General features: G+C 46.3%; 2 protein-coding genes across 3 annotated transcripts; both read left to right on the forward strand.

Annotated features, from left to right (window-relative positions):
• The first annotated feature begins 16,288 nt into the window (after positions 1 to 16,288).
• Positions 16,289 to 20,197, forward strand: LOC148387909 (protocadherin-8-like). The gene is made up of 3 exons (XM_088396253.1): positions 16,289 to 18,876; positions 18,992 to 19,217; positions 19,414 to 20,197. The coding sequence occupies exons 1-3, from the start codon at positions 16,438 to 16,440 to the stop codon at positions 19,767 to 19,769; spliced, it is 3,021 nt and encodes a 1,006-aa protein (XP_088252379.1). The 5' UTR covers positions 16,289 to 16,437; the 3' UTR covers positions 19,770 to 20,197.
• Positions 20,198 to 20,783: 586 nt separating this feature from the next.
• Positions 20,784 to 25,576, forward strand: LOC148387910 (leukocyte cell-derived chemotaxin 1-like). 2 transcript variants are annotated; one of them, XM_088396259.1, is made up of 7 exons: positions 20,784 to 20,923; positions 21,119 to 21,259; positions 22,214 to 22,354; positions 22,465 to 22,578; positions 23,838 to 23,988; positions 24,299 to 24,399; positions 25,058 to 25,576. In XM_088396259.1, the coding sequence occupies exons 1-7, from the start codon at positions 20,903 to 20,905 to the stop codon at positions 25,277 to 25,279; spliced, it is 891 nt and encodes a 296-aa protein (XP_088252385.1). In that variant the 5' UTR covers positions 20,784 to 20,902; the 3' UTR covers positions 25,280 to 25,576. The 2 variants fall into 2 exon arrangements, with proteins under 2 accessions (XP_088252385.1, XP_088252384.1); XM_088396258.1 differs by having other exon boundaries at positions 20,806 to 20,974.
• Positions 25,577 to 26,698: the final 1,122 nt, after the last annotated feature.

Consider the following 26,698-nt stretch of genomic DNA (forward strand, 5'->3'; position numbering starts at 1 on the left):
CACCCCAGCCCGTCTTAGCTCCAGCCCAGCCCGTCTTAGCTCCAGCTCCCTTCCACCCGGCTGCCTGTGTGTTGTTAGTGTGTCTTTGAAGGCCAGTCTTTGTCTCCTTTTCAATGGGGGGTTTGTTCCCCAATCTGTGCCCCTCTGCCTCAGCAGATTTGCAATGATTTTCCAATGATGATTGAGGTTTTGAGAGTGTCCAAAAGCTCAAGCCCTTTCTCCTTTCTGATTCTTCACAGCGCAGATTCATTCTCTTGCATTTTGTTTCTGCACATCTGCCCATCGGCCCACATTACTGTCTCTCTGTCTCTTCCGTTTGTCTGTCTGTCTGCCTTCCTTCCTTCCTCTGAGTTTAACTTCCTGACGGTCTGTCGTCTCGCCTGCCTGCCTGCCTGCCTGCTCACCTGATTTGTCTTCCTTGCAAGCTTGCATTTTCTCAAGCTGCATGTCTCTCTGACTTTTAGTTGAGCTGTCTTTCCCTCTGTTGGTCTGTCTATTCCCTGGACTGTCAGTCATCTTTTTGTCATTCTGTCTTTCTGCCACTGTCTTACTTGCGTGCTCGCCTTTCTGTCAAGCTGTCTGTCTCGCTGCCTACATTTGTTTTTTACTTTTGTGCCCATCTGTCTTGCTTCCTCATTGCATATAGTATATGCCTGTCTTCCCATCAAGGTGTCCTTTGCCAACCTTTGCCTGTCCGTCTTCTTACCTTTATGTCCCTCAGTCAGTCTGCCTGCAAATCTCTTCCAGCCTATCTATCTATTTGTCAAAAGTTTCCATCAATGCAAAAAAACTGGCAACACTTCAGGGTGGTGCAAACAATGAGCGGCCTTGAGCCCAGTGGAAAGGACAAAGTGAATTGAAAAAGAAAACATGAATACAGCAACAGTAAAAGCTTTTAGTCGGGCCGGTAGTGAAGCTCGACAGCACAAGTCTCATCTAATCTCACATTTGACGATTCTTCAGCACCCTTTTGGGGTCAATGACTAAGATTGAAGTTTCAAATTCAAAGATTTCTTTTTGGGCAATTCGCTATATCGAGAGAGCTCCAACCTAAATGCAAAGAGATGAAAATAGCAGGACCCGAAGAATCAACATGTCACTTTGCTGAACATATAGCAGTAGTGAATGCTACCTATGCTAATAGCTCACGCTCCAGTTCTGTTGTGGCAGCTATGAAACATATGGAGCCAGTTGCTTGGCTCCGTGAGATGTTGAAGATGTCCGTGAGGACACCCTTGAGCTCCTTGGCAAATCCTCGAGAAGGTTCTCTTCTCGCACCAAGTGACTCAGAGGTGTGTTAAGTGGGTCAACATTATTGTCAGCCAATAAGAATCATCCAGAAGGTTATTTGTTGAGCAGAAGGCTCCAGACAAAACGTACATTTCCCCATTATGTCCAAGTGAATGAAGGATCAGGGTGGCCATGTATCAGTCTGAAGAAGAACCTGAATATTTCATGGCACTGTATGAGCACAAATGAGCACGCACGCAAACACGGACGGGCCTAGCTTAATGTCTCCTAAAGCTTTGAGGTTGGAAGTGTGGTGTCGTTGTTTAAGCATGGCTGCATCCTATTTGGCTTTGTACACAGGAGGATGACCTGTGAGCTCCAACAAGAGGCTGTGGGCTTCTCTACGTGTGTGTGCGTTTGTATCTGTGAGAGCTTTTGTGGGGGGCCAAGGGAGCCGTAAAAAATTCAACATCTCTGGCTGTATTGTTGTGGAAATAACAAATGTTACCATTTACTGATCATGCATGAGTTATACTAGAAGTCCAAAGACAGTGTTTACACTCTTTTTAGTGTCTGAATGTGATCAAAGTTTGGAAATATTTTGGTCTGGAGCACACTCAAGCTGTAAAAGTACTGCACATTTATTTGTTTGGCAAGTGATAGTCATGTGTCCAAAAACAAATGCACTGCATTTACTAATATATATATATATATATGCATAATGTAAAGTGAATTGAATTAATTAGTTCCAGGCTCAAAATAAACATTTGATTAAACCTGTAAACATTGAAGACTTTTAAAATATGCAAATGCAGTTTATTGTGTGTGCCTGCCTGGGAGGTGAATAAATAATTTTCCGAAAGTGTACTTTAAACTCCTGTACAACTTTTTGACTTTGTAGCTTGCACTTTTTTTTTTTTTGTCGGAGTAGTTATACTCATTTTGCTGGAAAAAAAAAAAGTCTGACGACCACTGCGGGGCTAAATGTGAAAAATAAAACAATCTACTAAATGCTGGTGAGAAGATTTAAAAGGTAAGATGACAGAATGATAAAACTCAAATATACACAGACTCATACGTGTGACTTGTTATGCATGACACCTCCTCCCCTTCATCCATCTGATCACATGAATTGAAGAACAAAAAGGAAATATTCTACCTCAAAGGGCAGATCATTTCTGACAGAATGCTTAAACGTGCTGCGCTGTCCTCATACTCCACAAACCTTTGGAAGACTGAATGAAGTAATGTGTGTGCGTGTGTGCACGCACACATCCACTGGAGCACTTCAAACCAGGGGCCTAATCAGCGCCCTGTGGCCCACCTACACAAGCTCTCCAAATATCTCTTCATCCTTTTATTCCCTCCTCCCTATGCCTGCTGACTCCTATTCTTCAACTTGCTCCATTCCGTCTGTCTTCCCTGTCATCATCGTCAGTAGTGCTTCTGATGGGAGGACAGGGTCTCCTGGGAAACTGAGGCACAGGGCAAGCTCAGCTCCGAGGTCAATTGAATGTTTTGCTCTCGGTCTGGCTGATCTTGGATCTGAGTCCCCGGAAGAGGGCGGTGACAGGGTCCCTGGCAAATGTTATGATGCTGCTGAATTATTAAAGCTACTGGGATTGCGGCGGTGTGTGCGTCGTGCACATGTGAACATGCGTTACGTACAAGTCTGATCTACTGGAAATGAGGCGGAGCCAACAAAGTGGAACAGAGATGGATAATGTATCATGCTGAATGAATGAATGAATGAATGACACGCAGCGGCTGATGAAATTTGACTCCTGCGTGCCAAAATGGTAGATGGAAGAAGATGATGTCACACAGGAGGAGATAAGCAGAGAGGTGAGGGGAAAACAAAGGATGACAACAGTGTGTGCTTGGAAATTTGCTCTTACAATTTCATGGCTACAGAGGAGTTGAGGCACGCACGCACACATGCAACACACACACACACGTACTTGGCGTCATATCACACACTTTGCCTGGAGCACAATACAAGTCATTGGTAGGTGCAGTTTAAGCACCAAATAAGTCCTCTCCAACCCACTCATCACTGAAGCACTTGCAGTCAATGTTATTATTTCCAAACGAATATGCACGAGCGCTCTCCGTTGTATCGGAATATGCAATAAATACCATTACTGTGTGCCGTAAGGCAAACACACTCGGGCAGAAACAAGTGAGACGATACCAATACTATGTTTGCGGCAGAGGCAACAATTAAAAATACAGTAGGTCGGTTGACTTGTTTACTGTGTGCGTCTGTGTGTGCGCGCCCATGCGTGTGTGTGTGTGTGTGTGTGTGTGTGTGTGTGTGTGTGTGTGTTCAAACACCCACTGGCGCAGTAGTTCATGTAAGACTCGAGAGAAGCGTGTCGAATCAGTATTGTTGTGTGCAGCTGGTGGGCATTTGGTTAAATGATGGATTCCACCTTTCTGTCACTCCCTCACACACAAATCCAAAGATGGCAGATGTGCAAAGTTGTCACTGCGAGTGCCCTTTTATCAACGCAACTGCGGTGTTCATTCAAATCAGACAAACGTCGATAAAGTAAGTGAGACCCATTTTCATCCTGGGCGAAAGCAGCCACTGTTTGGAGGCGCGCCACCTATGTCCTCTACTTGGGAAATGAGTGACAGGCCAGGAGAGGACAGGACAGGACAGGAAAGGAGAGGAGAGGAGAGGAGAAAGCTCCACGCCCACTTGTTTGTCATCCTGACAAGCCTTGCAGACCTGCGCCTCGTCGTCCCACACTCCATATTCGTCACACATCAGGGCTCCGACGGCTACAAGTGAACGTGACTGTCATGAATTCTTTTTAAAACTTTTAAAGTTTTAAATTTTAATTTTTTGAATTGAATTTTTGAATTTTCGAATTTCTTGTATTGTAAGGGTTGAACAATTCAATGTTTTCAACATTTTGGGAAATTAAATAACATTTTACCACCCTTGCTCCTGCTGCCTTGATGTCAAAAACGAGTGGTTTAGCGGTGAGTTAGCGTCAACATCAGTGCAGAATCGTGAAGTTGACAAGTCATCTCGTTTCAACCTTCTCAGCAGGTTGTCATCTCTTATACAACAAATGGATTTGTCTAATGCGACTCAGTTAAGATGTGTGTTCAACATGTGGAAAGCCTGAGTTAAGCATCAATGTGAATCCTCCAGCTGGCCACATGACCTTATTTGCATTTCAGTTAACACACACACTCACACATACACACACACACACACATGTAGCCACTTAGAGCAAACACGCATAATGCATAGTGAAGTGCTCATCAGCCCTCTTGTAGTTTTGCCAAGATCTTGCCAGCTAAGATGTTAAGATTTCAGAGAATTTGCCAGCCAAAGGGAACGGAGCGCAATTTCATCCTTCAAGTTGCCTTTGCCAGGAAAAAGAAAGCCAAGTTGTCTTCTTGCGAGAATTGCTGAATTCATTAGCTTTGTCATGCTGCTCAACCGGCTTTGAGGCACAGGCGTAAAAAACAAGGGAGACTTGGGTTATATTTCACACGCAGAAAAAAATAAAACAGAGCATTTTCCTAAACTTTGTTCCCCATTTACAAAGTGCTGGATTTCTAGCCAAAGTCAAGCACGCACATAAAGTGTGTTGGATTTGGTTCACAATTTAGGAAGCGCACTATCCGTGCCTCACGGCAAAAGCCAGAGCCAATCAGCTGTTATCCAATTTACTCCCTGCGTGTTTGTTTTCTTTTGCAATGTAAGGAAAAGACTGAGACACCGAAACAAAATTTAGACTTACACAGGTTGGTTGAGTTCAATCACAATTCTTGTGAAGAAAGCTCTGTTTTCAGGAAAGTACAATGCAGCGCTGGACCTTTTGCGCGACCATGCTCAAGAGCAGAAAGTCTCCATTCGGAAAAGGCCACGTTCAAGGTTCTTTGGTCAGCTTATGTATATTCAGTTACACATGCCCCCCCCCCCCCCCCCCCCAAAACTATGAAAAAAACAAACAAACGCGACTTATAGTCCGAAAATTACGGTACAAAACATTCTTAGACACCTTGGGCCGTGTCCGTGAATTAGAATAACATCAGGCATGCATTAAACAGTTCCTTAAGGGTCGTTATGCTATTCAGGCACTATATCAATAAACATTTGTTATTTCAAATGAAGTTATAAAAACCTACATATGTCATCACCATATATAAAAATGTCTACTTATGAGTTATGTCTTCTTTATAGGTTTGGTGCGCAGGTATAATTATAGGCTTAAAATGTTTCTTTTATTGATTTAATATGAGAATAAACTTGTCCGCTTATGTACTTTATTCAATGAGGTTTGAGCATATCTGTTTTTGTAGCTAGGCAGGACTTTTTGTATTTCGATCCCATTCCTTCAACTGCTTGGCCTTTTCGACATGAAGGACGCTTGAGAATTGTGCGTATTGTCTCCGAGTGCGCCCTTGTACTTTGACACTCTCTTGCAGTAAAATGGGGTCACCAAAATATTAATAAAGCCACAGCAGGGCCATTAAGGCTGCCAGCTGCAAACACAAAGTATCCAAACGTATTGGTTGTGCTGATGATCTTTTCTTGATGATTCTTTTTTCATAGTTGACTGAATATGGAATTGCGCATCCCAATAGTCCAAGAAGGTACGCGCTTGCAAGAGCGTCTCGGTTTTTACGATCCCTCCTACGTGTTTCCTTTGACGGCCATCTCCTCCCCGATGGGCGCCGTTTCTCCAGAACATTCATCTGTCTCGTTAGAAGCCAAAGCTGGACTGGTGAGCCCGGTGCAGCCCGCGGGGGTTTGCAGCTACAATAAAACTCCCGCAGCAGCAACCCATTCCGCACCGTTTAGCGGGGAAACCTCTCTGATGGCTTTTGTCTCGTTCGGACTAATGGTCCAATGGCTCGGCATGACGCTCCTTTGATAAATCTGATGTGGCTCATTAAGAGCTGACATTTACACCTGCCCCGCGCATTCCTGCGGGATGCCCCTCGAGTGGGAGTGGGAATGTTTGCTGTGCCTCCCCAACATCACATTTCTTAATGAATTCCAGTCGCAGCTTACTGCCTTTGAACACGTTTTGCATATTAATACATTTCCATCCATCCATCCATCCAAGGGTGACAAAAATACTCACATGCTGTAAAAAAAAATTGTGGAATGAAACTAGAATTCAATCAAAATGGCTGTCTATTCAATCAAGAGTAGAGTTAAGTCCGGTAAAGGTAAAATGAAGTCCTGATTTGGCTCTTGTATTTTTTTATTTTTTTTAAAGTACAAAAGGAAAAAAATATTTTTACCGTTGATGACAACGGTCAGCAATTTTTACTCAATTATTTAATTAGACTTGTAAGTAAAGTTTTTCTAGATATGTTTTTCCAGTTTGGCCTCGTTTTGGTCTAGCACATCAAGTTTTCAATAAATAAATAAATTAATAAATAAAGGTCTTCAGCTGTAGGGTGTAAAAGTGAAATGTCAGAAAAATAAATAGCCTATACTTCAGGAGCACAATTACAGTTGCCATGTGACGCACACACACATATGCGCATATGAATTTTAATAGAGCAGCTTTATGAATCCGAACGTTAATTAGCCTTGACTAGACTTGAATCAAATGATACAAAAACATTGAAATTCAGCCCAAAGGGTGAATCGCAGGCTGTGGGCTCACTGCTGGGAGCTGTTCTCCTTAGTTGATAAAGGCAACATTTGTTCCTGACGGCTCACTTAACCTCTTAATTTATGTATGACCACCAGATTCCCATTCAGAGCCGAGGCATCGCTCAAACAGGCTGTACAGAAATGGGCACAGCATGGCCTCGCTCCCACTTTCACCCCCTCGCTCTTTACGCACAAGCACAGCCAGAAGTGGCGCTCAAATGCTCCTAATTGTCCCACGTATTGACCGAGTCGGTTCCGGTGCTTTAGTGATTTTCCGCTTCTTGGCGGAATGGAGCCCTGGCCGAGTTTGGGACATCTGCGGCAGGTCAGGGGTGAGGGCGGGCGGCCCCCGAAGCTGCGTCCATCTGCCCGGCAAATACTCCAGCTCATATCCAGACATGAAGGCTGCTAAACACCTCTAATAGCATGTCCAACATTCTCATTAGGATTCCTAATGAGCCTAATAGAGCCCCACTGCCTTATCAATGATCAAATAGCGCGAGTCATGAATAATAGCTACAGAAATGAAAATAATGACACTGTGAATTCTCCCGTTATCTCGGCTCAAAGCGCCGCAGCCTGGCTCGCCTTCTCGTACATATCAAATAGAATCTAGGACACACACACACACACACTCACATAAAGTGACACTTTGAAGATGGTTTCCTAATGCCCTCTTTTTTTTTCAAGAGATTTGTTCATAAAGTCGGTGGATTTTTATGAAAATTCAACGGCGCTACTTTCTGGAAATTCCGTGACTCTATAAATACTTCATATAATGACAATCTTTTTTGCCATAATATTGTTGCTTTTGCAGAGGATAGATGAATTGTTATATTGTCTTTCTACATGTCCTGTTGCACCATTTGTGTTCAAATCTTTGCAGCTTCAAGCGTTACAAAACCGCCACACACACGCTATTAATTAGCCGGCATTTCACAACGTGCGTTAGCTTTACCCTTCAACCTAAAGCCTTTTTTTGGAAGGATATCTCACAATGTGAAGAAAAAAAAAAAAGACCATAACTTTGGCGGAACAAACCATATTTGGCCAACTCATTGCATTTGTTAGCCCCAAAGAGACTTTGAATATAGAACAGCTATTCTATCTAATGAGGCAGAACTTCACGGTTGCCTTTATAAAACTTTGTCAGCTTTCTGTTCTCTGGCAGCAACAAAGCCCTCAATTTGAAAAGTTTCACTCTTTTTTTATTTTATTTATTTATTTATTTTACTCTCGCTCCCTTTTTCGGTGACACACAAACTGATGAGAGTAAAGCAGGCTTTTTTTTCTCTTCGACGCTAGCACAAGTGCAGCAAACAAAGATGGGGAGAAATAGGGCGCTTGGATGAGGGGAGCAATCAAGAAGAACGCCTCCGCAGGGATAGCTTTGATGACACGGGGTTGTACTTTTGCAGACTACATTGTGTCGAGGGTCTGTGAGGACTTGTGCAAGAGGGAACTTTCCTCCATTTAGCTTCAAAGCTCATGTAAAGATGGCGCTCTCAAACCAAAACATTAAGCACACCAGATCACATCTAATACTTTGGGAATTCTCACTTTCTAATCATAATAGTGCTCAGTTTCAGAAAAGTATCCAGTGATATTTCTAATATTAGGTTTAGTTATACAGAGAGACAAAAAATATATATGCTGTATTTGTGGAATATGAAGAGAATACAATTAAATGAGCATGTGTTCTAAAAGAAAAAACATAAGGTTGAAGCTTTCAATTTGCCGTTTACGGTTCAAGACGCCACGGTCTGGCCTAAAGTCATCATTTCATGGCAGAAGATTTGAAAAACACAAAAGTCACGTAAAGTAAAGAAATGTTTCAAATCTAGCAATTACAAGGACGCTTACGAGGGAAGAGTCATATTGGAATAGAACGTAACCTACGCATGGAGTTGATCTTTTTTCAGCAGACCTATATATCAAAGTATGGGAAATAACAATAGCCCCTCATAGATTTCATCTAACAAGATAGAAAGAAGCACAACGGCCATTGTTAGGCAGACAAAACATTTGTCACACACGACAGAGAAATATGGCACCTTGATACAAAGTTTTCCTTGCTACACCGGAAGACGAGACAAGACTATTTGAATACACGCTCATGACTTTTTCCCATAATTCGTAAACAATGATTAAAAGTGTGACGACACTTTGACACACCGCATCAGAGGGCGCACACGTTGGCGCTCTCTGGAGGCAAAGGTCCTTATTCCTAACTGCTGCTCAGAAGAGTATCGAGTGGTTCTCCGCAGCTTCCTCCGAGTACCGTCTCGGTGATCATGAAAGATGATTACGTCTTGTCACTTTCCTTTGTTGGGCACATTGTCTTCACACATTCGCCTGCCTCATTAGCCATTTCACGGCCTGAATGAACAAACCAGACTGCGCTGCTGAAATATTGATCAACTCTGTGAGCGTGGTGATTTTGTTTTCCTTTTTTCGTGTCGTGTGAGGCAGCATATTTGTTGAACGCAGCCCAGATATTCATCTTCAGTGGTTGTTTATTCCTAAGGGAATTCAGCGCGCCTCCTTTAAAGTCCCGCTGGCACGCACGGCGACGATGCACCGAGCCTGTTTAAGTATGCGGGGTGCTTCTTTCAGATTTTGAATCGTAGGAGGCGAGGGCTGTGACGTTCAAAGAGCATGATAAAGTCTTGCTTATGGAGGGTCAATCCATAAACATTGGCTTTAGTGCTGCGAAAAGCAGCCAGCTGGACTTGCGTTACCTGCGCTCGTCACATTCCTATGGCTGTGTGCCATGCTCAAAATAGCACTACGGGGACTGGAAAAGAAGAGCAACAAAAAAAGAAAAAAAAAAAAAGGGGGATATGGGAAAAGATGGCAGAGGAGTGGGAAGGCAGATAAGAGAGGATTTACAAAATAAGTGAGGCTGGGAGTTCTTATCAAATAGTTTGGGAAGTAGCTCCACCTTGGCAGCCAATGTCTCATGTGACTCAGACTCCATAAAGTAGGTTAGTGGGTTATTGTTTAACGTTATAGAGCTAATAAGATTCGATCCGTGACGAGAATCGTTAAGCGACGAAGGCATCTGCCGTAAAGTTTTTGTGCGCTGATCAGATGTGTCATTAAAAGAGGATTTTTATTAGTCCGTGTAGCTAAGCGTTGGCACTCATGAGGAGGAGGAGGAGGAGGAGGAGGAGGAGGAGGAGTAGTCCAGTATTTAAAAGTCCCCACTCGCTATCATGGCGTTCACAGAATTGCAAAGAGGTACAGCAAAAAATAAAAATAAACACTGAAAAAGCACTGTGAACCAGTATGTGTCCATTTCTAATCCATTTCCAATGCTATTCCGTGTCTTTACTTTATTTAACAGAGGACACGTTCTTCTCATGGGTTTTTCCACAATTCTCTGGCTTCTTCCCACATATCCCAAAAATTGTCCTTAAGTGTGAATTGATCCTGAAATATGATCATCAACTGGCCTTCTTTCTGATTTTGGAGCGATGTTCAACGCTCTGTCAAGTTTTGGCTGCTAAATTAGTACCTTCTTTGAATTGAAAATGGCGCCTGTGGGCAGTTTTCATCTGCAGCCAGCTTGCTGTCTGCACTCGCCACAAACCTGCCTTGAACCTGTCTTTCTGCCAGCCTGAACACCATTTGAATTCCCTCCCTGACCAGGAGCCGTTCCCTCCAGCACCATTTAAGTTTGCCTTCATAAACATCTCTTCAACATTCCTGTGGCAAACACGGAGTTCTTTTTTGTAAATTGCTCGATAGCAAGGACAAGGACAGTTATGCACACAGAAAATACATTTTCAAGTCAGGGCAAACGTCAGAATGCCGAGAAGAAAACAGACTGTCCTCTCCCTTAACTGGCACGGAAAATGAATGATGAATATAATATTAGTCTCAAATACCTCATTAACAGGGAAAATTGCAACATTAGTTTGTTTGGAAGTGAACGATTGATCCATTAGTTCTCTTTTTCAGCTCTGGCTACAATGGGTGCAATAAACTCAGAATAGTATAGCATCGCTAATGTACTTGGGCCATAATGAATCATAAATTTGGCATGAAATGAATAGACCCACACGCATTCTCACAAATAAAACATAAGAGTGACGCCTATCAGCCTAAACACAAATGACTCCCAAGCTTCTCTTATGAATGCAATGCCCTCTATTGATTGCCCCCATTAATGTGCTGGTATGTTTTTTTTTTTTTTTAAACGTACACAAAGGAGTGCAAAAGCAACATGGACACATAACTTCACATGAGTGATATCCAAATGTACGCCCCCCCCCCCCCCCCCCTTCCATCTGTTCATGCCCCACACAATCTGGCTCCCTGCTAACATCAGGTGCACAACGCACACACTGAATACTTGCCATTATTTACTTAAAAGCAAACTTGCCCTGGTTTATTGTGAAATAAGCAAGCAGACTCGGGAAGGGGAAAAGTTGAACGCATGCAACAGCAAGACTTTTTTTTTTCTTTACGCGATCCCTCCTGACCTCCCGGGAATACCAGTGAGGGGAAACGGCCTCAAACAAAAGGATGACAGTTTCAAAAGCACTGAAAGGGACTCAAGAGAGCGCAGGCGAGAAGAGTTTTTTTTGGGGGGGGAGATGCGCTGCGACTGAGCCAGCCTTTAAATCACCATCGGAAAGTCATTAGAAAGCTGGCGGGGCCGGGCGGAGACGGCCGCACAGATTGCGCGTTCCCGTGCACAATAGCGCCGATGAAGTGGAAGAGAAAAGGGAGGATCTGCCGACAGATTTCTGTGCGCTAGTTGCTGCACTGGCCCTAAAGTTTCCCCTCAATGTGTGCAAGGGTGTAAAAGGCTGTATTCATGAGATGTTAAGCGTTTTGTTCAATGGGAGAAATGTATTCAAAGTGTTGCAGCAATCAGTGGCAGATGGGCTCCGAGGTGATGGATAGGAGCAGGAGTTAACCAAGAAGAAAAAGGAGAATAAATGGAGAAGTAAAGTGGACATGATCAAGATGGTGGCATTCTGCTGGCAATCCAAAGCAGGCTTACAAATCGTGCATGATCATTCCATTACGCAGATCGCTATCAACATTTAGGGAGTGTAAAGTTATTGCAGATTTTACAAAAAGAGTCATTTTGATGGTAGTCCAAGTTGAGCTGGAGCCAGAGCCCAAGATTGCAATCAAGAGCTTTGCTCATATATGATCATAAAAATGTAAATATCACATTTTTAAAATCTTTTTAAAAAAGTTTTTAAATGGAGAACGTGATTGATTAAAGCTTAGCTGGCCCATCTTGAAAAGTAAACAGTATGATAATTGGTTGGGCTATAACTCGCCTCAGGGGCAATCCTCAAAGTCATATATTAAATATTGTTTTTATTCAAAAGTAAAATCACCATTAAAAAATGAGTTTGCTTTTATCCTTGTCTGATCATTACTTTTATTTGATGATCTTAAAATGGGGATACTGTGCTAAAAGTTGGAAAAGTGGGCATATTCCTTTTTCACAATATTTTGACATCGTACGAATATCTGCTTTTAAATACGGAGAGTAAAAGTAAAAAGTCGGTGAAATTATACTCAAGGAAACTGACGAATCGACTCAAGTTCACTCACGCACACGCATGCACACTCACGAGCACAAATGTCTGATTGATCCGCACGCCACTTTATCACGTTTTCAATTTCCTTAAGAGTTTAAGACCATCGTGGGTTCTTGTGTCCCGCTAAGTGAAGTGTTGTCCTCTCTTTAAAGACTTATTTTCTGTGGAGGTCGGGGACACTTAGTGCTGCATTCACTACTAATCATTTTCATCTCTACTTGAGGATGAGTCCATTATACCCCCACCACTCACACACAAGCAGCCCTGGAGCGGAGAGGCGATAATTGGATAATTAGTGGCGGGAACCAATTACGAGTGAGCTGCTTGTGATGGCACGCGAGTTAAGCAAAGGTTAGCCGGGAGTGGCTAGGGTGCGGAGGGAGTTGTGATCGATGAGTTCACCCCCAGTGCGGCAAGCCAGGCCCCCCTCGACTCCAGCTCGTCTTACACTGCTTATATGGTGGACAAAGGAGGCCAAATCATCTATTTCCATCTCAAAGAGATAAGCCCCCCCCCCGACAAGGAGCAGGGGTCGAGCGAGCCCCAAAATACCCTCCAATCACTAAGAGCAAATGTGAGCACAATGGTGGAGAAAAGAGAGGGATGAGAAGGGGGGGGGGTCGCAAAAGATGTAGCCTATTTATTTATGTTAAAGAAATGCTAATACATCGCGTGAAGAATGGAGGGGATTTGAAGACTCCTTCTAATTCAACTATTGTGCAACTCGCGTGCAGACGGGCCAGAGCGACACTACGATCATGTGACTGACTGGGTTTTCTTTCCAAACTGGGTGTCCTCCAAATGACTGCAACTTTTTTTTTTTTTTTCCAAAGGGATGCACATGCACCCGCACATGCACAGAGTCTAATCCCCGATGCAACATGATGCTAATTTGCATCTGATTGCTCCTCAGCTCTCTGCTGAGTGTGAGAGTTAGAACGCGCGGGCTTCCATGTGCGCCACCGTGCATACAAAAAAGAAGTGCAAGGAAGCATGTGAAATACTAAGCTGATGGGAGATCAACGTGAGGTGACTCGTCGAGCTCTTGAGAAAAACTGTCAATCTAGCCCGGTGGTTGGTTTATTCATCCATATAGATAGAAAAAAAACCCCACCAGCGATGCTGGTTTTGTCAACTTTCACTCACAATAGCTATAGACAAGACTTTTTAAATGTGACAAAGTTAAAAAAAACGCAAGTAAGCACATTTGGAAATGTCCATCCAGGTGTCTCCTCTTTGACTTTGTGTGGCAGATGGGTTCTTCATAGAACATGCCAAGTGATATTAACTTCTACTGCAGGGCAAGTGTTGCTCCTGCTTAAGAGGGCTGTGTGCTGTGTGCGTGAGATGAGGGGGAAGAGAAACTGAGGAGGAAGAGAAGGAGAAAATCTCCTCAAGAGCCGTGACGGGGCCCCAGTTGCACTCTAAATGTGTTTTAATAGGTGGGAGCCTCACGTCCAGAGCAATTAATCTCCCATCTCGCTGTAATGAAAGGAGTCGTGTCTGTGGCTGTGGGGAGGGAAGGAGGGAAAGGGGACAAAGGAGGCATGTGGCTTTGCCTCATTATGCCGCTGTTAGCCGAGGTCTGTATGGAGGCAGCAGGGGTTAGGGTCCCCGCAGACCGGCTCAGGGGCCACAATGGCCGAGCGGCAAAGGGAGCCCCCGCCATGCTATTATAGCGCCACTACTAACGAGGGCTTCATACGCCTTTGATATAATCTCACCATTGAAATTGTGATGAATCCACTCCTGCGTTGAGGGCCAAATCCCATTTGTAACGCCTTAGTGAAAAGTGGTGGCCATGTGCGTGTTTTCACCTGCTCCTGCTATGTGTTCCTGCAGGCGAGGCCAAGTAGAGTCGCGTTTCACAGCGGCGTCAATTAAAAATGAAATGAATGAAAGAAAGAAAGAGAGAAAAACTCTTTGGCGCACAAGACATCTCGTGAGCTGATCTCAAATTAGAAAAAGATCAACGTTTAAGTAGCTGTTCTTTCTTTTTTGCTGGCTTCAGATCGAAGCTGATAAGCAAACAATTAGCGGATTACAACACACTGGGGGTGAAGGGATAATAGACGGCCAGCAAAGTTATGGAATTAATCAATAGGAATTAAACGAGCAATAAAACGATGATGGCGGCGGCACCGGTTAGAGCACATTTCTGTGGATATCATTTTTTTTGCACTTTTGCGTCATAAGCATCCATCAAGAAAGCATTTTGGATGAAGAGGCAGAGCATGTCCTGTTATCTTTCCCTTTCAGAAGGCTGCCACTGCCCAGTAGGAGACACGTGCGTGGGGATGCAACAATGCAAAAACATAAATCTATGGATAGCTGGCATCCTCCTTATTCAAATGTTTTGTCCTCTAGCTCAGGGACACCGCGCCTCTCTGCACCCCAGACTCATTTAACAGCCCGCGGAAACATAAAACAAGCCATGGAAACTATAGCACATACTAAATCACGTCTTGAATTTTGGCCACATATTGGATGCCAAGATTTTCGACAGTCAAGGAATCTCTTTATAGGGTTTAGAGGTCTTTCAGAGCTTCTGAAAGACCTCTAAACCCTATCAAGAGAAGGAAGGGGTAGCTTATTCAATTGGCTACTGGTTATTTAGCATCTCATCAGCATTCTACGCACACACAATGTTTGCGGTCTTACCTTTATTCGTAGATGCAGTCCACGCGCCTATCTGTCAGGAACGGACCGAGTGGAAATGGAGCAGGGCGACCAAGTGCAGCTTGGACCAGCTTGGTTTATTGGCGCAACTCAAAATCCAGACTCGGTAAACTGACATATCTCACTGACAAAACCTAACAACGAGACTGACCGAAAAAGACTTGAAACAAAAAGACAGGGTGGCATTCCCAATGACAGCACCGGGAACCAAAAAGACATCATGACATGAACACACAACAATGAGCCAACAGGAAGTGACAGGACTTAAATACAAGACGGGTAATGAGAGGCAGGTGACTCTGATCAGTACATTGATTGTGAGTTGACACAGGAAGGGAGGGGCGAGTACCCAGACGCGGACAGAAACCATGACAACTTACATATAATAAAACAACCAGGGACGAGTCGTGACACTATCCTACCTGCTTACTTTGTCGTAAAAGTCCTTCTTATTTTCCTTCACTTTAGGCACTTTTTCTTTCATTTTGGCCTGATGCCATCACAGCAGCTCCATCATATGTTGGAGCTACTTGCTTTTTCCAACAGCTGCATTTTTCTAACACTCCCAAGACATAGTAGGTAGCTACAGCAGAGGCTCGTCCATCATCGCTCGCATCATGGAATCCCCAAAATGCCTCCTTCACTTCACCGTCTACTTGACTTTTAGCGAGTATATACGTACACCGCAAAATAACAGAGATCTGTGCTTTGTTTGTGGCATCCCTTGCCTACCTCTACAGCAACAAATGGGGCAGCATTAATCACTCATTGGCTCACATACACCCCCTTTAGTGCGGCAGTGCCTCAACCTGTGCCTTTTTACTGCAAAACAAAGCGTTTCACCTTTATATTGGAATTAGAATTTCTCAGTCATTCTGACTGTAACATCTTTCGGAATTAGTCATACATAAAGATCAGTGGACACATATTAATATTGATTTTATGTTATTATTTTTCTTTTACTGATGACAAGTGAGGCAGAGCCCCCCCTGACCGCACGTCCCTGATCTGAAGTTACCCTTCGCTCCCCCCCCTCCTTCTTCCCTTCCCATCCCTCCCAATCCCCCCCCCCCCACCGTAGCCCGGATTGGCCAGAGTGAGGCTCATTTGCATGCCTGCCCATATAAACCCTTTTGCAGAGACTGCAGCTCTCTTTGCGCTGAGAGCTGCTCAGGGAAATAGAAGAGCGCATCCGTTACGCACATGGAACATTTATTACTCTTACTTTGAGCGGCAAGGTGACTTTTTTTTTCTCCCCCATTCTCAAAACTAACTCGGACTGATATATTGCTGACATCGCTTTGAGGTGCAAAAATGAGGGAAACATGGTGGCTCTCGTTGTTGCTTTCTTTGACGAGCCTGGCAGCCGTCACAAAGACAAAAACGGTCAAGTACCAAACCTTCGAGGAAGACGCCCCGGGCACAGTGCTCGGTAACTTGGCCAAGGACATCTCTTCTGCCTCTGCGTACTCCCCTGTAGGGTCCCGCTCCAGTTTCAGGATGATGAAACAGTTCAACTCCTCTTTCATCCGTCTGAGGGAGAGCGACGGGCAGCTGAGCATCGGGGAGCGGATAGACAGGGAGCGCATCTGCAAACACACCCTGCAATGCCTCGTCTCTTTCGACGTGGTAAGTTTCTCCAAGGAGCAGTTCAAGCTCATCCACGTCGAGGTGGAGGTCAAGGACATCAACGACAACTCCCCGGTGTTCCCTCGTAAAGAGTCGACGATGGACATCTCGGAAAACACCGCCGTGGGGACGCGCATCCCCCTGGACTTTGCCGTGGATGACGACGTCGGGGTGAACTACATTCAAAGCTATCAGATCTCAGTCAACAGTCACTTTTCCATCGACGTGCTGAGCAGGGCTGATGGGGTTAAATATGCAGAGCTGGTGCTCATGAAAGAGTTAGACCGCGAGACTCAGGCTTCGTACGCGCTGGAATTGGTCGCTATGGATGGCGGCAACCCGTCCCGCTCGGGAACCACGCGCGTCAACATCAAGGTGAAAGATTACAATGACAATAGCCCCGTTTTTGACCGCAACAGCTTCTCCGTGGACTTGCCGGAAGACGCTCCCGTGGGCGCTCTGCTGCTGGACCTGAATGCCGAGGACCCGGACGAAGGGCTGAACGGCGAGGTGGTGTACGGCTTTGGGAACCAGGTGCCCTTAGAGATCCGCCAACTCTTCAAAGTGGACCGCAAAAGCGGCAGGCTCACCCTGGAAAGCCCCATTGACTTTGAAAGTAAGAACACGTACGAGTTTGATGTCCAGGCCGCCGACTTGGGTCCCAACCCCAGCCCGGCCATTTGCAAAATCGTCGTTCAGGTGCAAGACGTGAACGACAACGCGCCCGAGATCTCCATCACCCCCATGACATCCATCACCGCGGGGATCGCCTACATCACCGAGGCGGCGGCCAGGGAGAGTTTTGTGGCGCTGGTCAGTACCTCGGACAGAGACTCCGGAGCCAACGGGCAAGTGCACTGCACCCTCTACGGACACGACCACTTCAGACTGCAGCAAGCCTACGAGGACAGCTTCATGATCGTGAGCACCGGCCCGTTGGACCGCGAGAAAATTCCCGAGTACAACCTGACGGTGGTGGCCGAGGACCTGGGCTCTCCTCCCTTCAGAACCATCACTCAGTACACCATCCGGCTCACGGACGAGAACGACAACGCGCCGGTGTTCAGTAAGGCCGTGTACGAAGTGGCCGTGGTGGAGAACAACGCGCCCGGTGCCTACGTCACCACGGTGGCGGCGCGGGACGTGGATATGGGGCCCAACGGAAAGGTCACCTACAAACTCGCGGACACCTACTTCATGGGCTCCCCGATTTCCACATTTGTGTCGCTGGACCCCGCCAGCGGGTCACTTTACGCGTTGCGGAGCTTCAACTACGAAGTGATGAAGCAACTGGAGCTGCGAATCACAGCCAGCGACGGTGGCTCCCCGCCCCTGTCTGGAAGCGCCAACGTTTTCCTGAGGGTGGTGGACCAGAACGACAACGCGCCGGCCATCACCCACCCGGTGCTCAACAACGGCTCGGCCGAGGTCCTCTTGCCCCGGGACGCGCCGAGCGGCTACGTCGTCGCCCGGGTGGAAGCCCGAGATGCGGACGAAGGCGTCAACTCGGAGCTTTCCTTCGGTTTGGCCACCGGCGAACCCTCCGTGTTCTCCGTCAACAAGGTCACGGGGGACGTCTACCTGAACCGATTGCTCAGCCACGACGTGGACGATACCTTGAGCGTGACGGTGACGGTGAGCGACAACGGCAGGCCGGCGCTCACCTCCACCGCCACGCTGCATTTCCTCATCATCGCCGGCTCCCCGCCGAGCGACCGCACCGTGTACCAGGCGGGCGACGGGGGTGTCGCGTCGGCGCAGTGGGACCTGTCTGTGGTCATCATCGTCGTCTTGGCGGGGAGCTGCACACTCCTGCTGCTCGCCATCATCCTCATCGCCACCACCTGCAACCGCCACAGAGCAGACAAGAGTGGCGAGGACAGCGACTCGTATGGAGAGAAGAGTACTTTGGAGCGCGCCAGGAACCACGTGGCCGGAAACCCGCTTCTCCCGATGCACGCGGCCGCCGCTGCCGCGGGGTCAGTGACCTTCGAGGGGCACTCGTACAACAGCGAGGCCCACGCCGGGGGTAGCGACATGTGCTCGGCCTCAGAGGACGGCAGCGAGGTCCCCTGCGTTTACGACTCCGACACAAACAACAAGCCGAGAGGGAATAAACACGAGGTGAGACGTCATCGCAATTGCTCACTCTAAATTGGTTGTGAGTGTCAATGGTTGTTTGCGTAGTTGCATCCTGCAAATGGAAAAGGGATAACTCTCCTTTCGATTTCATTTGCAGGGATACTCGACATTGCCTGGCTATGGGAACGCAAAGGAGGCCGTGAGGCCAATCACCATCTGGAAGGGTAACTCGTACACCACCATCTCCGCCAGGGACCCTGCCTTCAGTGGCAAAGACAGCGGAAAGGGGGACAGTGACTTCAATGACAGTGACAGTGATGTGAGCGGAGACACTGGCTTGAAGAAAGATGCCGCATCTGTTCCCCCGATGGCTGGCCAAAATGGTAAGGGGGCGGGGGGGGGATAAGGTTCAATGTTCTTCTCCCGAGGGAGAAATGTGTCTATACAAATGAACAAACATCAGCATCACACACAAACAAATCACATCATTGAAGAAATGAATTATCAATAGCTCACCTTCACGCTTCACAAATCACTCATTTTAACGATTTGCACTCTTGTCCCCTTTTTTTTTTTAAGCTTTGTGGGCTTGCACCAGCGAGTGTAAGGTTCTGGGTCATTCGGATCGCTGTTGGAGCCCCTCAGCAGTGAGAGCCAACGCAGCCCCGTCACCCGCCCCGACTGTTTCATCCTTCACCAGCCACTCCAAGACAGCTTCCTTGCCTCGGGACCCCCACCGAAAGGACAACTACTACCAAGCGCACATCCCCAAAACTGTAGGCCTGCAGAGCGTGTATGAGAAGGTGCTGGACAGGGAGTATGACTATGTCATGATCACCCCCACGAGGCCGCTGAGGATCCAGGAGGTGTGCAGTGATGTCACTATCCCCGTATACACACCCAGTCCGACACACTGTAACAAAAATGATGCGTGAAAAGCAGAAATATATTATATTTAATGATGATCCCGTGACAAAAAGAGGTGTAAAGATATCTTTGTGGCCATATATCCTATAATGTTTGTGCATCTTTGTTTAGTGTAAGAGTAAGAAGAAAAAAAAAAAACAATCATTTTTCAGATTTTCCTCTGTTTGAAATGAACTGTATTATATGCAAGTTTTGTACATAGAGATTTTATTTTTGATAAAAGCCATCATTAAGTGGACACGTGTAAATACAGATCTTTAAGCATGCTTCTATTTAAACTGTCCGGGTACTGTTTGGATGGAGGGAGGAATCCAACATTATGAATTCAATTGATAATAATGTGTGAAATGGTTTGAATGTAATCTGAAATACTTGTACAGATTTTGTATGATCACAATGTTGTGACATAAAATAAACTTTGAAATACCGCACTACACTGGGTAGCACGTCCGCCTCACCGTTAGGAGGGTGCGGGTTCGATTCCACCTCCGGCCCTCCCTGTGTGGAGTTTGCATGTTCTCCCCGTGTCCGCGTGACGGCTGGGATAGGCTCCAGCACGCCCACGACCCCTGTGGAGACAAAGCGGTACAGAAAATGGATGGACACCCCACTAAAATCGTATATTATATACCAAAGCCGATAGGTGTCCCTGTTATTGCAGCGCAAGACTGACGTCCTTGCTGACACTGAAGGTCATTTTAGTGGTGTGCGCGCGCGCGTGTGTGTGCGTGCGTTAGAACAAGGTATTGGTTATGGTCAGGTCATGCTCAGCACAGAGAGTAAGAAGTCTCATACCGTTTGCATTGACCTGGCCAAAACCATGTCCACCGAGGACTCCAGTCCATATCCTGTGAAATCTGAGCACATTGATTTTCTGGCTACCAGAACAAAAACTGAATGCTTAAACCTCCAAACGTCTTAAAGATCAAATTTGGGGTGGTGGGGGGGCACAAGCCGGTGGTTGAAGTGCGTCCTGACGCAGGGGAAAACGCGTGCGTCGTGCGCAACCCGATCCAAAGAGCTCGCCCCGTTTGCTCCACCCAACAGAGAGAGAAAGAGAGCCACAGAAACAGAGTGAGAGAGTGTGCCCATTGAGCAAGTGTTCGGGCGATCCTGTTCAGGTGTTTGGCTCGCTCCAGTCATGGCCGGGAACTCCGAGAAGGTACCGATCGCCTCAGCGGGACCGGAGGAAATGCAGCACTTTATGCCTCCTGTAAGGATATACTTGATGAGAAGAATTAGTTCGGCACCAAATCCGTCATACTGGTCACATTTGAAAATGCTTTCAATCTCCACGCCATGGTCGTTCAGGGTCGATGTTTTTGTTTATTCTGTCTTTTGGTTTTGGTTTTTGCAGGCATACTCCAGCGTGGCCGAGAAACCTGCAGCGAGCGGGCGCCTCCTGAAGGCCGGGATCGCAGTGCTCGTCGCCGGGGCCGTGTTGCTCCTTCTGGGGGCCGTCGGAGCGTTTTACTTCTGGAACAACAATGAAAAACACGTAAGGCTGCTGCTGTTGTTCCCGAGAGTTCAAGCGTGTGCTATGGCGTTAAATGGGACATTAGGTCTGTTCTGCCAGACAAATCCGTTTGGTTGCAGAAGCAGCAGCAGCAGCAGAAGCTTTCATTTTAAAAACGTTCCTGGGCACATACGACAAGACAGACAGACAAACTTCCAATAAAAAGGCACAAATACGGCCATCTGAATTGGGCACGCTCTGGAAGCTTTCGGGGCAAAGTCTGCAAACTCAAAGCTGTTTTTTGCAGGATAAGAAAACACATTGACCTAAGTTAAACAAGACATGTTCCATGATTTGAGTGGATGAATGGAGCCCTTGTTTATATGTGGAGGATCTCGGAAGGATGGGGAGGGCTGAGGGGTTCTCTGGTCCGGCTGATGCTCTAGGGGCAAGAGGTGTGTTTGTGTGTGTGTGTGAGTGGAGAAAGTTGAGAGCACCATTTGCTTTCTGCCTGTTTTGTGGCACGGCTGTTAAAGATGAAGGTCTACCGTATACAGACAATTTTAGAATGTTTGTAAAAAAACATTGGTGACATGACTGAAAAACAATTGACTCCCGCTGACTTAAAACGTGTTTGGCTTTGCGCCACCAGCTATATCCCAAGAGATTTCACTTGCCCCCAATTTCCTAGAAAATAAATACATTAATAAACAAATCCATAAATAAATAATTCAGGGGAACCTGCGGAGAAGTTGAGTCGATCCAGTGGCGGCCCTACCTTCAATACTGCCTGTGCGAAGCCCACCTTTGGGGGGGGGGGCATGTCACCTATGACACTGGTGACACTCTCAGTCAAATTCTATCGACGACAAGGTAATATCAGCTCCATTGTAATTGATGATGTTTCCGAAGATCACAAAAACGCGAGAGCAGACAAGAACGCAAAATGACTAATGACATCCTTGTCCACATACCTGTCTGTGTTTGTGTGCGCAGGTCTACAATGTCCACTACAGCATGAGCATCAATGGCAAAGTGGAGGAAGGCACCATGGAGATCGACACAAAGAACAACATGGAAAAGTTCAGCACGAGCAGTGGGGCAGATCAGGCCATGGAGGTCCACGATTTTGAGATTGTAAGTAAGCGAACAACATGTATTTCAAACACATCGTTCATTTAGCGCTAGTGGTGTCGTCTTTGAGATAGAACAGAAGGGAATCAAATCATACTTGTTTTTCTTTTCAGGGAATCACGGGGATCCGGTTTTCAGGGGGTGACAAGTGCTTCATTAAGACCCAGGTGAAGGCCCGCCTGCCTGATGTGGAGGGTCTTGACAAGGACTCAATGACCTTTGACCTGGTGCGTGCAGTCTTCTTATGCATCCTTCTGAGTTGTGTGTTTTCTCAGGGAGTAGAAGTACTCCTTTCTTTGAGAAGAACATTTTCAACTTGTTTTGTCTGCTTGTCTGACGGAGAACAATGCTGAGAAAACCAATAATCCTGCGATATGACTACAGGATATGCATGCAAGTGCACTATAGTGAAATGTAATCCCTGTGGGGATTTAGGGAAAGAATTCAAAATAGAAGTGAATCACAGACAGGAACATTTTAAACAGCAAACACATCATTTGAGTGCCCATCACTAACAACGAGTCTGAAATAAAATCACTAATTAGTTGGATTAAGCATCACATACTTGTGATGATATTTAAGAAATTGGTCAAAGACCACAAAGGTGCCTTGGGTTTCCATCTTCAGTCCTCCACGTTTACCACCAAAACAAAAGCGGATTTCAGGGTTCACGAACAAAGAAAATTCTACATTCAGTATTTTGTATGCGCACACACACACACACACACACACATTGCCACACACACACGCGTACGTGTCACTGTGATTGTTCAACTGAAGCTGCCTGATAATTAAAATCATTTAATTCCCCATAAGCTTCACATAAATCCACATCACCACAATTGCCTCCATAAACACACACACACGCACGCGAGCGTCATTACCACGCAAGGCTGTTCTCACTGCCTTTCTCTGCGTCATAAACGATCATTTATTTCACGTTTGTGCTTGATTGTGTTACCGTCTCTCTTTGCCTTCCAAGTGATCATTTAGTTTCGTATATGTGTCCGTGTGTGTAAACAGGGATATGTTCTAATAGTTGCTGCAGGCTTGTCATTTAGGATCATTTAGAGTGATGGCATAGTGCATATGGGTTAGACACACACATACAAACACACACACACACAAACAAATCCCAGCCTGTGAGAATGGGTCAAATAAACTCTTATTAGTTGCGCAGTGGAGACGGACCCCCGCCTTTTATTTGCCCCTCTAGCAAGTCATTTGCGCTGGACAAAATAAAAGAGGGAAGTTGGTCACCGAAGTTTGATCCCCGGTTGTGACATCACGTATTCAGCTAAATAGGATGGGCAGGCTCAAGTCCCCGGGGTCCTTTGCTTGATTTGTTGTTGTTATTCTGGAGGGCTAGCATGTCTCATCCAAAAGGCTAACACGATAAATCGCGTGAGGTTTGAAGCTATCGGCAGCCGGTTGGGGTTGCGTGCACGTACGATGGCTTATTTTTATATTCCTTCGGTTCTCAAAGGAGGATGAGGTGATGCCGGCCAAGTTTGAGGAGGACCTCGTATGGGTGGCGGCTGGTGCGCCTCTCTCCGACTCTACTTTCCTCAGTGACAAGATTAAGGATTTGTGTGGAGATCTGCCCATCTTCTGGCTGCGCCCTACCTACTCTACCGGTAAGCCATCACACATTTCATACACTCAAGTTTAGCATGAAAATGGGAAGGAATGCAATCTAAAGCTATCTATCATCCATCTGTCCGTCCACCCGATCTATTTGACTACATTTGCAAATAGCATCGTGTATCGAGTTTCTAGCCTTAGAGGAGGTTCAATGTGTTGAAAAGGACACCTTTGCTCTTCACATGAGTTCAAAACATGGCCCAAAGACAACTTTGCTCCACACACACCATTCCGGAACACTGCGATGAGACGGCGTCCCGCAGCAATGCCATTGTGCTCTCTAAAGTTTGTGATGTCATCCAGGCGGACATAGGAAGACGAGGGCCGCTCCCCGGCGCCGTCAGGCACCCACGGATGAAGAAGAGGACGCGGAGGCCCAGTTCAACCCCGAGAACCCCTATCACGTGAGTCACAAACACGAAGGTGCAGATTCTTCCCCCGCAACTGTCCGCTCACATTTACCTGAGGAGGCTTTGTGGGAGGAGTTTGGTCACAGATGCCGGCCGATGCTGAGGTCACGGCGGAGGGCGGCGGCGGAATGTCACAGCAAATCTGAGCGTGTCCATTTGTTCCCTTATGCGAGGGGGCTCTTTAGGACAACTTTTCTTTCGGCTCTCTGAATGATTCCAGACACTCGCCTCCCCTGGCCCGTTTGCCCTGCTGAGCTCACACAGACTCCATACATCCACATGGTCACCTCTGCCCTTCTCTGCTCCCTTCAACGCACAGCTCCCTCGCTCTTAATCCTCTTTCTTCCCCACCAGAGTAAAGCGCCCCCTCTTTTCTTTGAAACTGGGAGGTAAACAGAAAGTAGTTTGAACCCTACTTGCTAAAAATATTTCACAAGAGCGTGAGATTGTGAGAAGGTGAATGTCTGCAATTATGGATGTTTAATAAGAAAATGTGTTTTGTTATATTTTGGAATGGCTATAATTATGGATGCTTCATAGCAAAAGGTGAAAATGTGTTTGGTTATATTTTTGCTCCGTATCTAAAGATGAATGGATCCATGGCGTGGTTTGTATGCACAGCATCTGATCTCATTCGTCTGCCTCCTCGCAGAACAACCTTGAGGGGGAGGATAGCATGAACATCGACCCCAGGTTGGACCACGAGGGCGTTTGCTGCAGAGAGTGCCGGCGCAGTTACACCCACTGCCAGAGGATCTGCGAGCCACTGGGGGGTTACCACCCGTGGCCGTACCACTACAGAGGCTGCCGAGTGGCTTGTCGAGTGATCATGCCTTGCAACTGGTGGGTGGCACGTATTCTGGGCATTGTGTAGCGCCACGCGGCCGGTAGGAGGGATCGGCCTCGTCTTTGGAAAGATGGGGGAGCCAGTCTTTTGAGTTTTCACATACGGTAGGTAGGTAGGTAGGTAGGATTTGCTCTGAGCAGTTCTTTCAGGCAGGACACTAAAGGGGCAAATAGTCGCTTGCAAAGTGAAATTCAGTACCTATTGTCATGAGGATCGATTCTAAATGTATGTCATGGATTAGCAAATAGGCTAAGCCTATAATTTATGATTGTAACCTTATTGCCTTTCTGTTGAATGTAAATAAATGTCAAGTGCAACATTCTACTCTCAGTAGCCAGCATCTTTTGTTTACAGAATCGAAGCTTGCGGACGCTTCATCCAAAGGATATTTTTAGCTGCATCTGGGAGGCAATTTCAAAGTGCAATATCACAATATCACAGTTTTTGGAATTGTCTTATTTCATAACAGATATTGGTCTCTTGGGAGGAGCAGCACATTCGGCTTTTGTCACATCAGTGAGCCGCTCCGAAGGGACGCAAAGAAGTTTGCAGAGTTCTTCAATATGAGAGTAGCATCTCCTCCCAACTATTTAATGAGACTAAAGAGTCTGTAGCCGTCATGCTAGCAGATCTTCCCCACGATGCAAAGTGCTTAGCTCCTTTTGATGTCACAGTAGCGCTTCAGGCTGGGGTCGGGGGGTAAGGATGAGGGCGGCCAGTTTGTCTATGTGTCAAGTATCCTGGATGAATCCTGTTTTATGCATGCGAGTGTCTTAAGACTTCCATCCTGAGCCACAAATGAGCGTTTGATCATGCCCACAGATGAAAGAATGTGTGAAGACTTCAACGTGTGGCTGAGTACAAATGGCTGATCCATATTAATGCTCTGGTGGCACAGGACGCTCGCTCGCTCGCTCACTCACTCACTCACTCACTCACTCACTCACTCACTCACTCACTCACTCACTCACTCACTCACTCACTCACTCACTCACTCACTCACTCACTCACTCACTCACTCACTCACTCACTCACTCACTCACTCACTCACTCACTCACTCACTCACTCACTCACTCACTCACTCACTCACTCACTCACTCACTCACGGTCGCAGCTTCAGTGTATGCACTCGAGGAACTGAGGCTTTTCTTCCCACATCTTGAGGAGGAACTCACTCCACCTCTTCAAGGCTGACCAAACAAGGCAACTGGCATTTGCAGATAATAAAGTGAAATAAATAAACTCGTAAATCCTTCAGCTGGAGGACATACCTGAAGCATCCTTCTTTCATATCAGTGATGCCACATTGAATTGCCACCATCATATGAGATAAACCCAACTTGGCTCCCTGCCATCCGAGATTGCTGTTCTTTGGGCTGACAGATCCTTGCCACACCCGCCCCCGAGACTTTTCAACCTGTCCGAAACAATTGTCAGAGACGACG

Source organism: Syngnathus floridae, chromosome 14 (genome assembly GCF_059516105.1).
Source record: "Syngnathus floridae isolate MCC-2025c chromosome 14, RoL_Sflo_1.0, whole genome shotgun sequence".
Classification (NCBI taxonomy): domain Eukaryota; kingdom Metazoa; phylum Chordata; class Actinopteri; order Syngnathiformes; family Syngnathidae; genus Syngnathus; species Syngnathus floridae.

What these genes read in the sequence shown, in the direction of transcription:
- LOC148387909 (XM_088396253.1), top strand. Translation starts at nt 16,438, where the DNA reads ATGAGGGAAACATGGTGGCTCTCGTTGTTGCTTTCTTTGACGAGCCTG. An exon ending in CGAGAGGGAATAAACACGAG is followed by an intron (nt 18,877 to 18,991) that starts GTGAGACGTCAT and finishes TTTCATTTGCAG; the next exon opens with GGATACTCGACATTGCCTGG. An exon ending in CCCGATGGCTGGCCAAAATG is followed by an intron (nt 19,218 to 19,413) that starts GTAAGGGGGCGG and finishes TTTTTTTTTAAG; the next exon opens with CTTTGTGGGCTTGCACCAGC.
- LOC148387910 (XM_088396258.1), top strand. Translation starts at nt 20,903, where the DNA reads ATGGCCGGGAACTCCGAGAAGGTACCGATCGCCTCAGCGGGACCGGAG. An exon ending in ACTCAATGACCTTTGACCTG is followed by an intron (nt 22,579 to 23,837) that starts GTGCGTGCAGTC and finishes CGGTTCTCAAAG; the next exon opens with GAGGATGAGGTGATGCCGGC. An exon ending in ACCCCGAGAACCCCTATCAC is followed by an intron (nt 24,400 to 25,057) that starts GTGAGTCACAAA and finishes GCCTCCTCGCAG; the next exon opens with AACAACCTTGAGGGGGAGGA.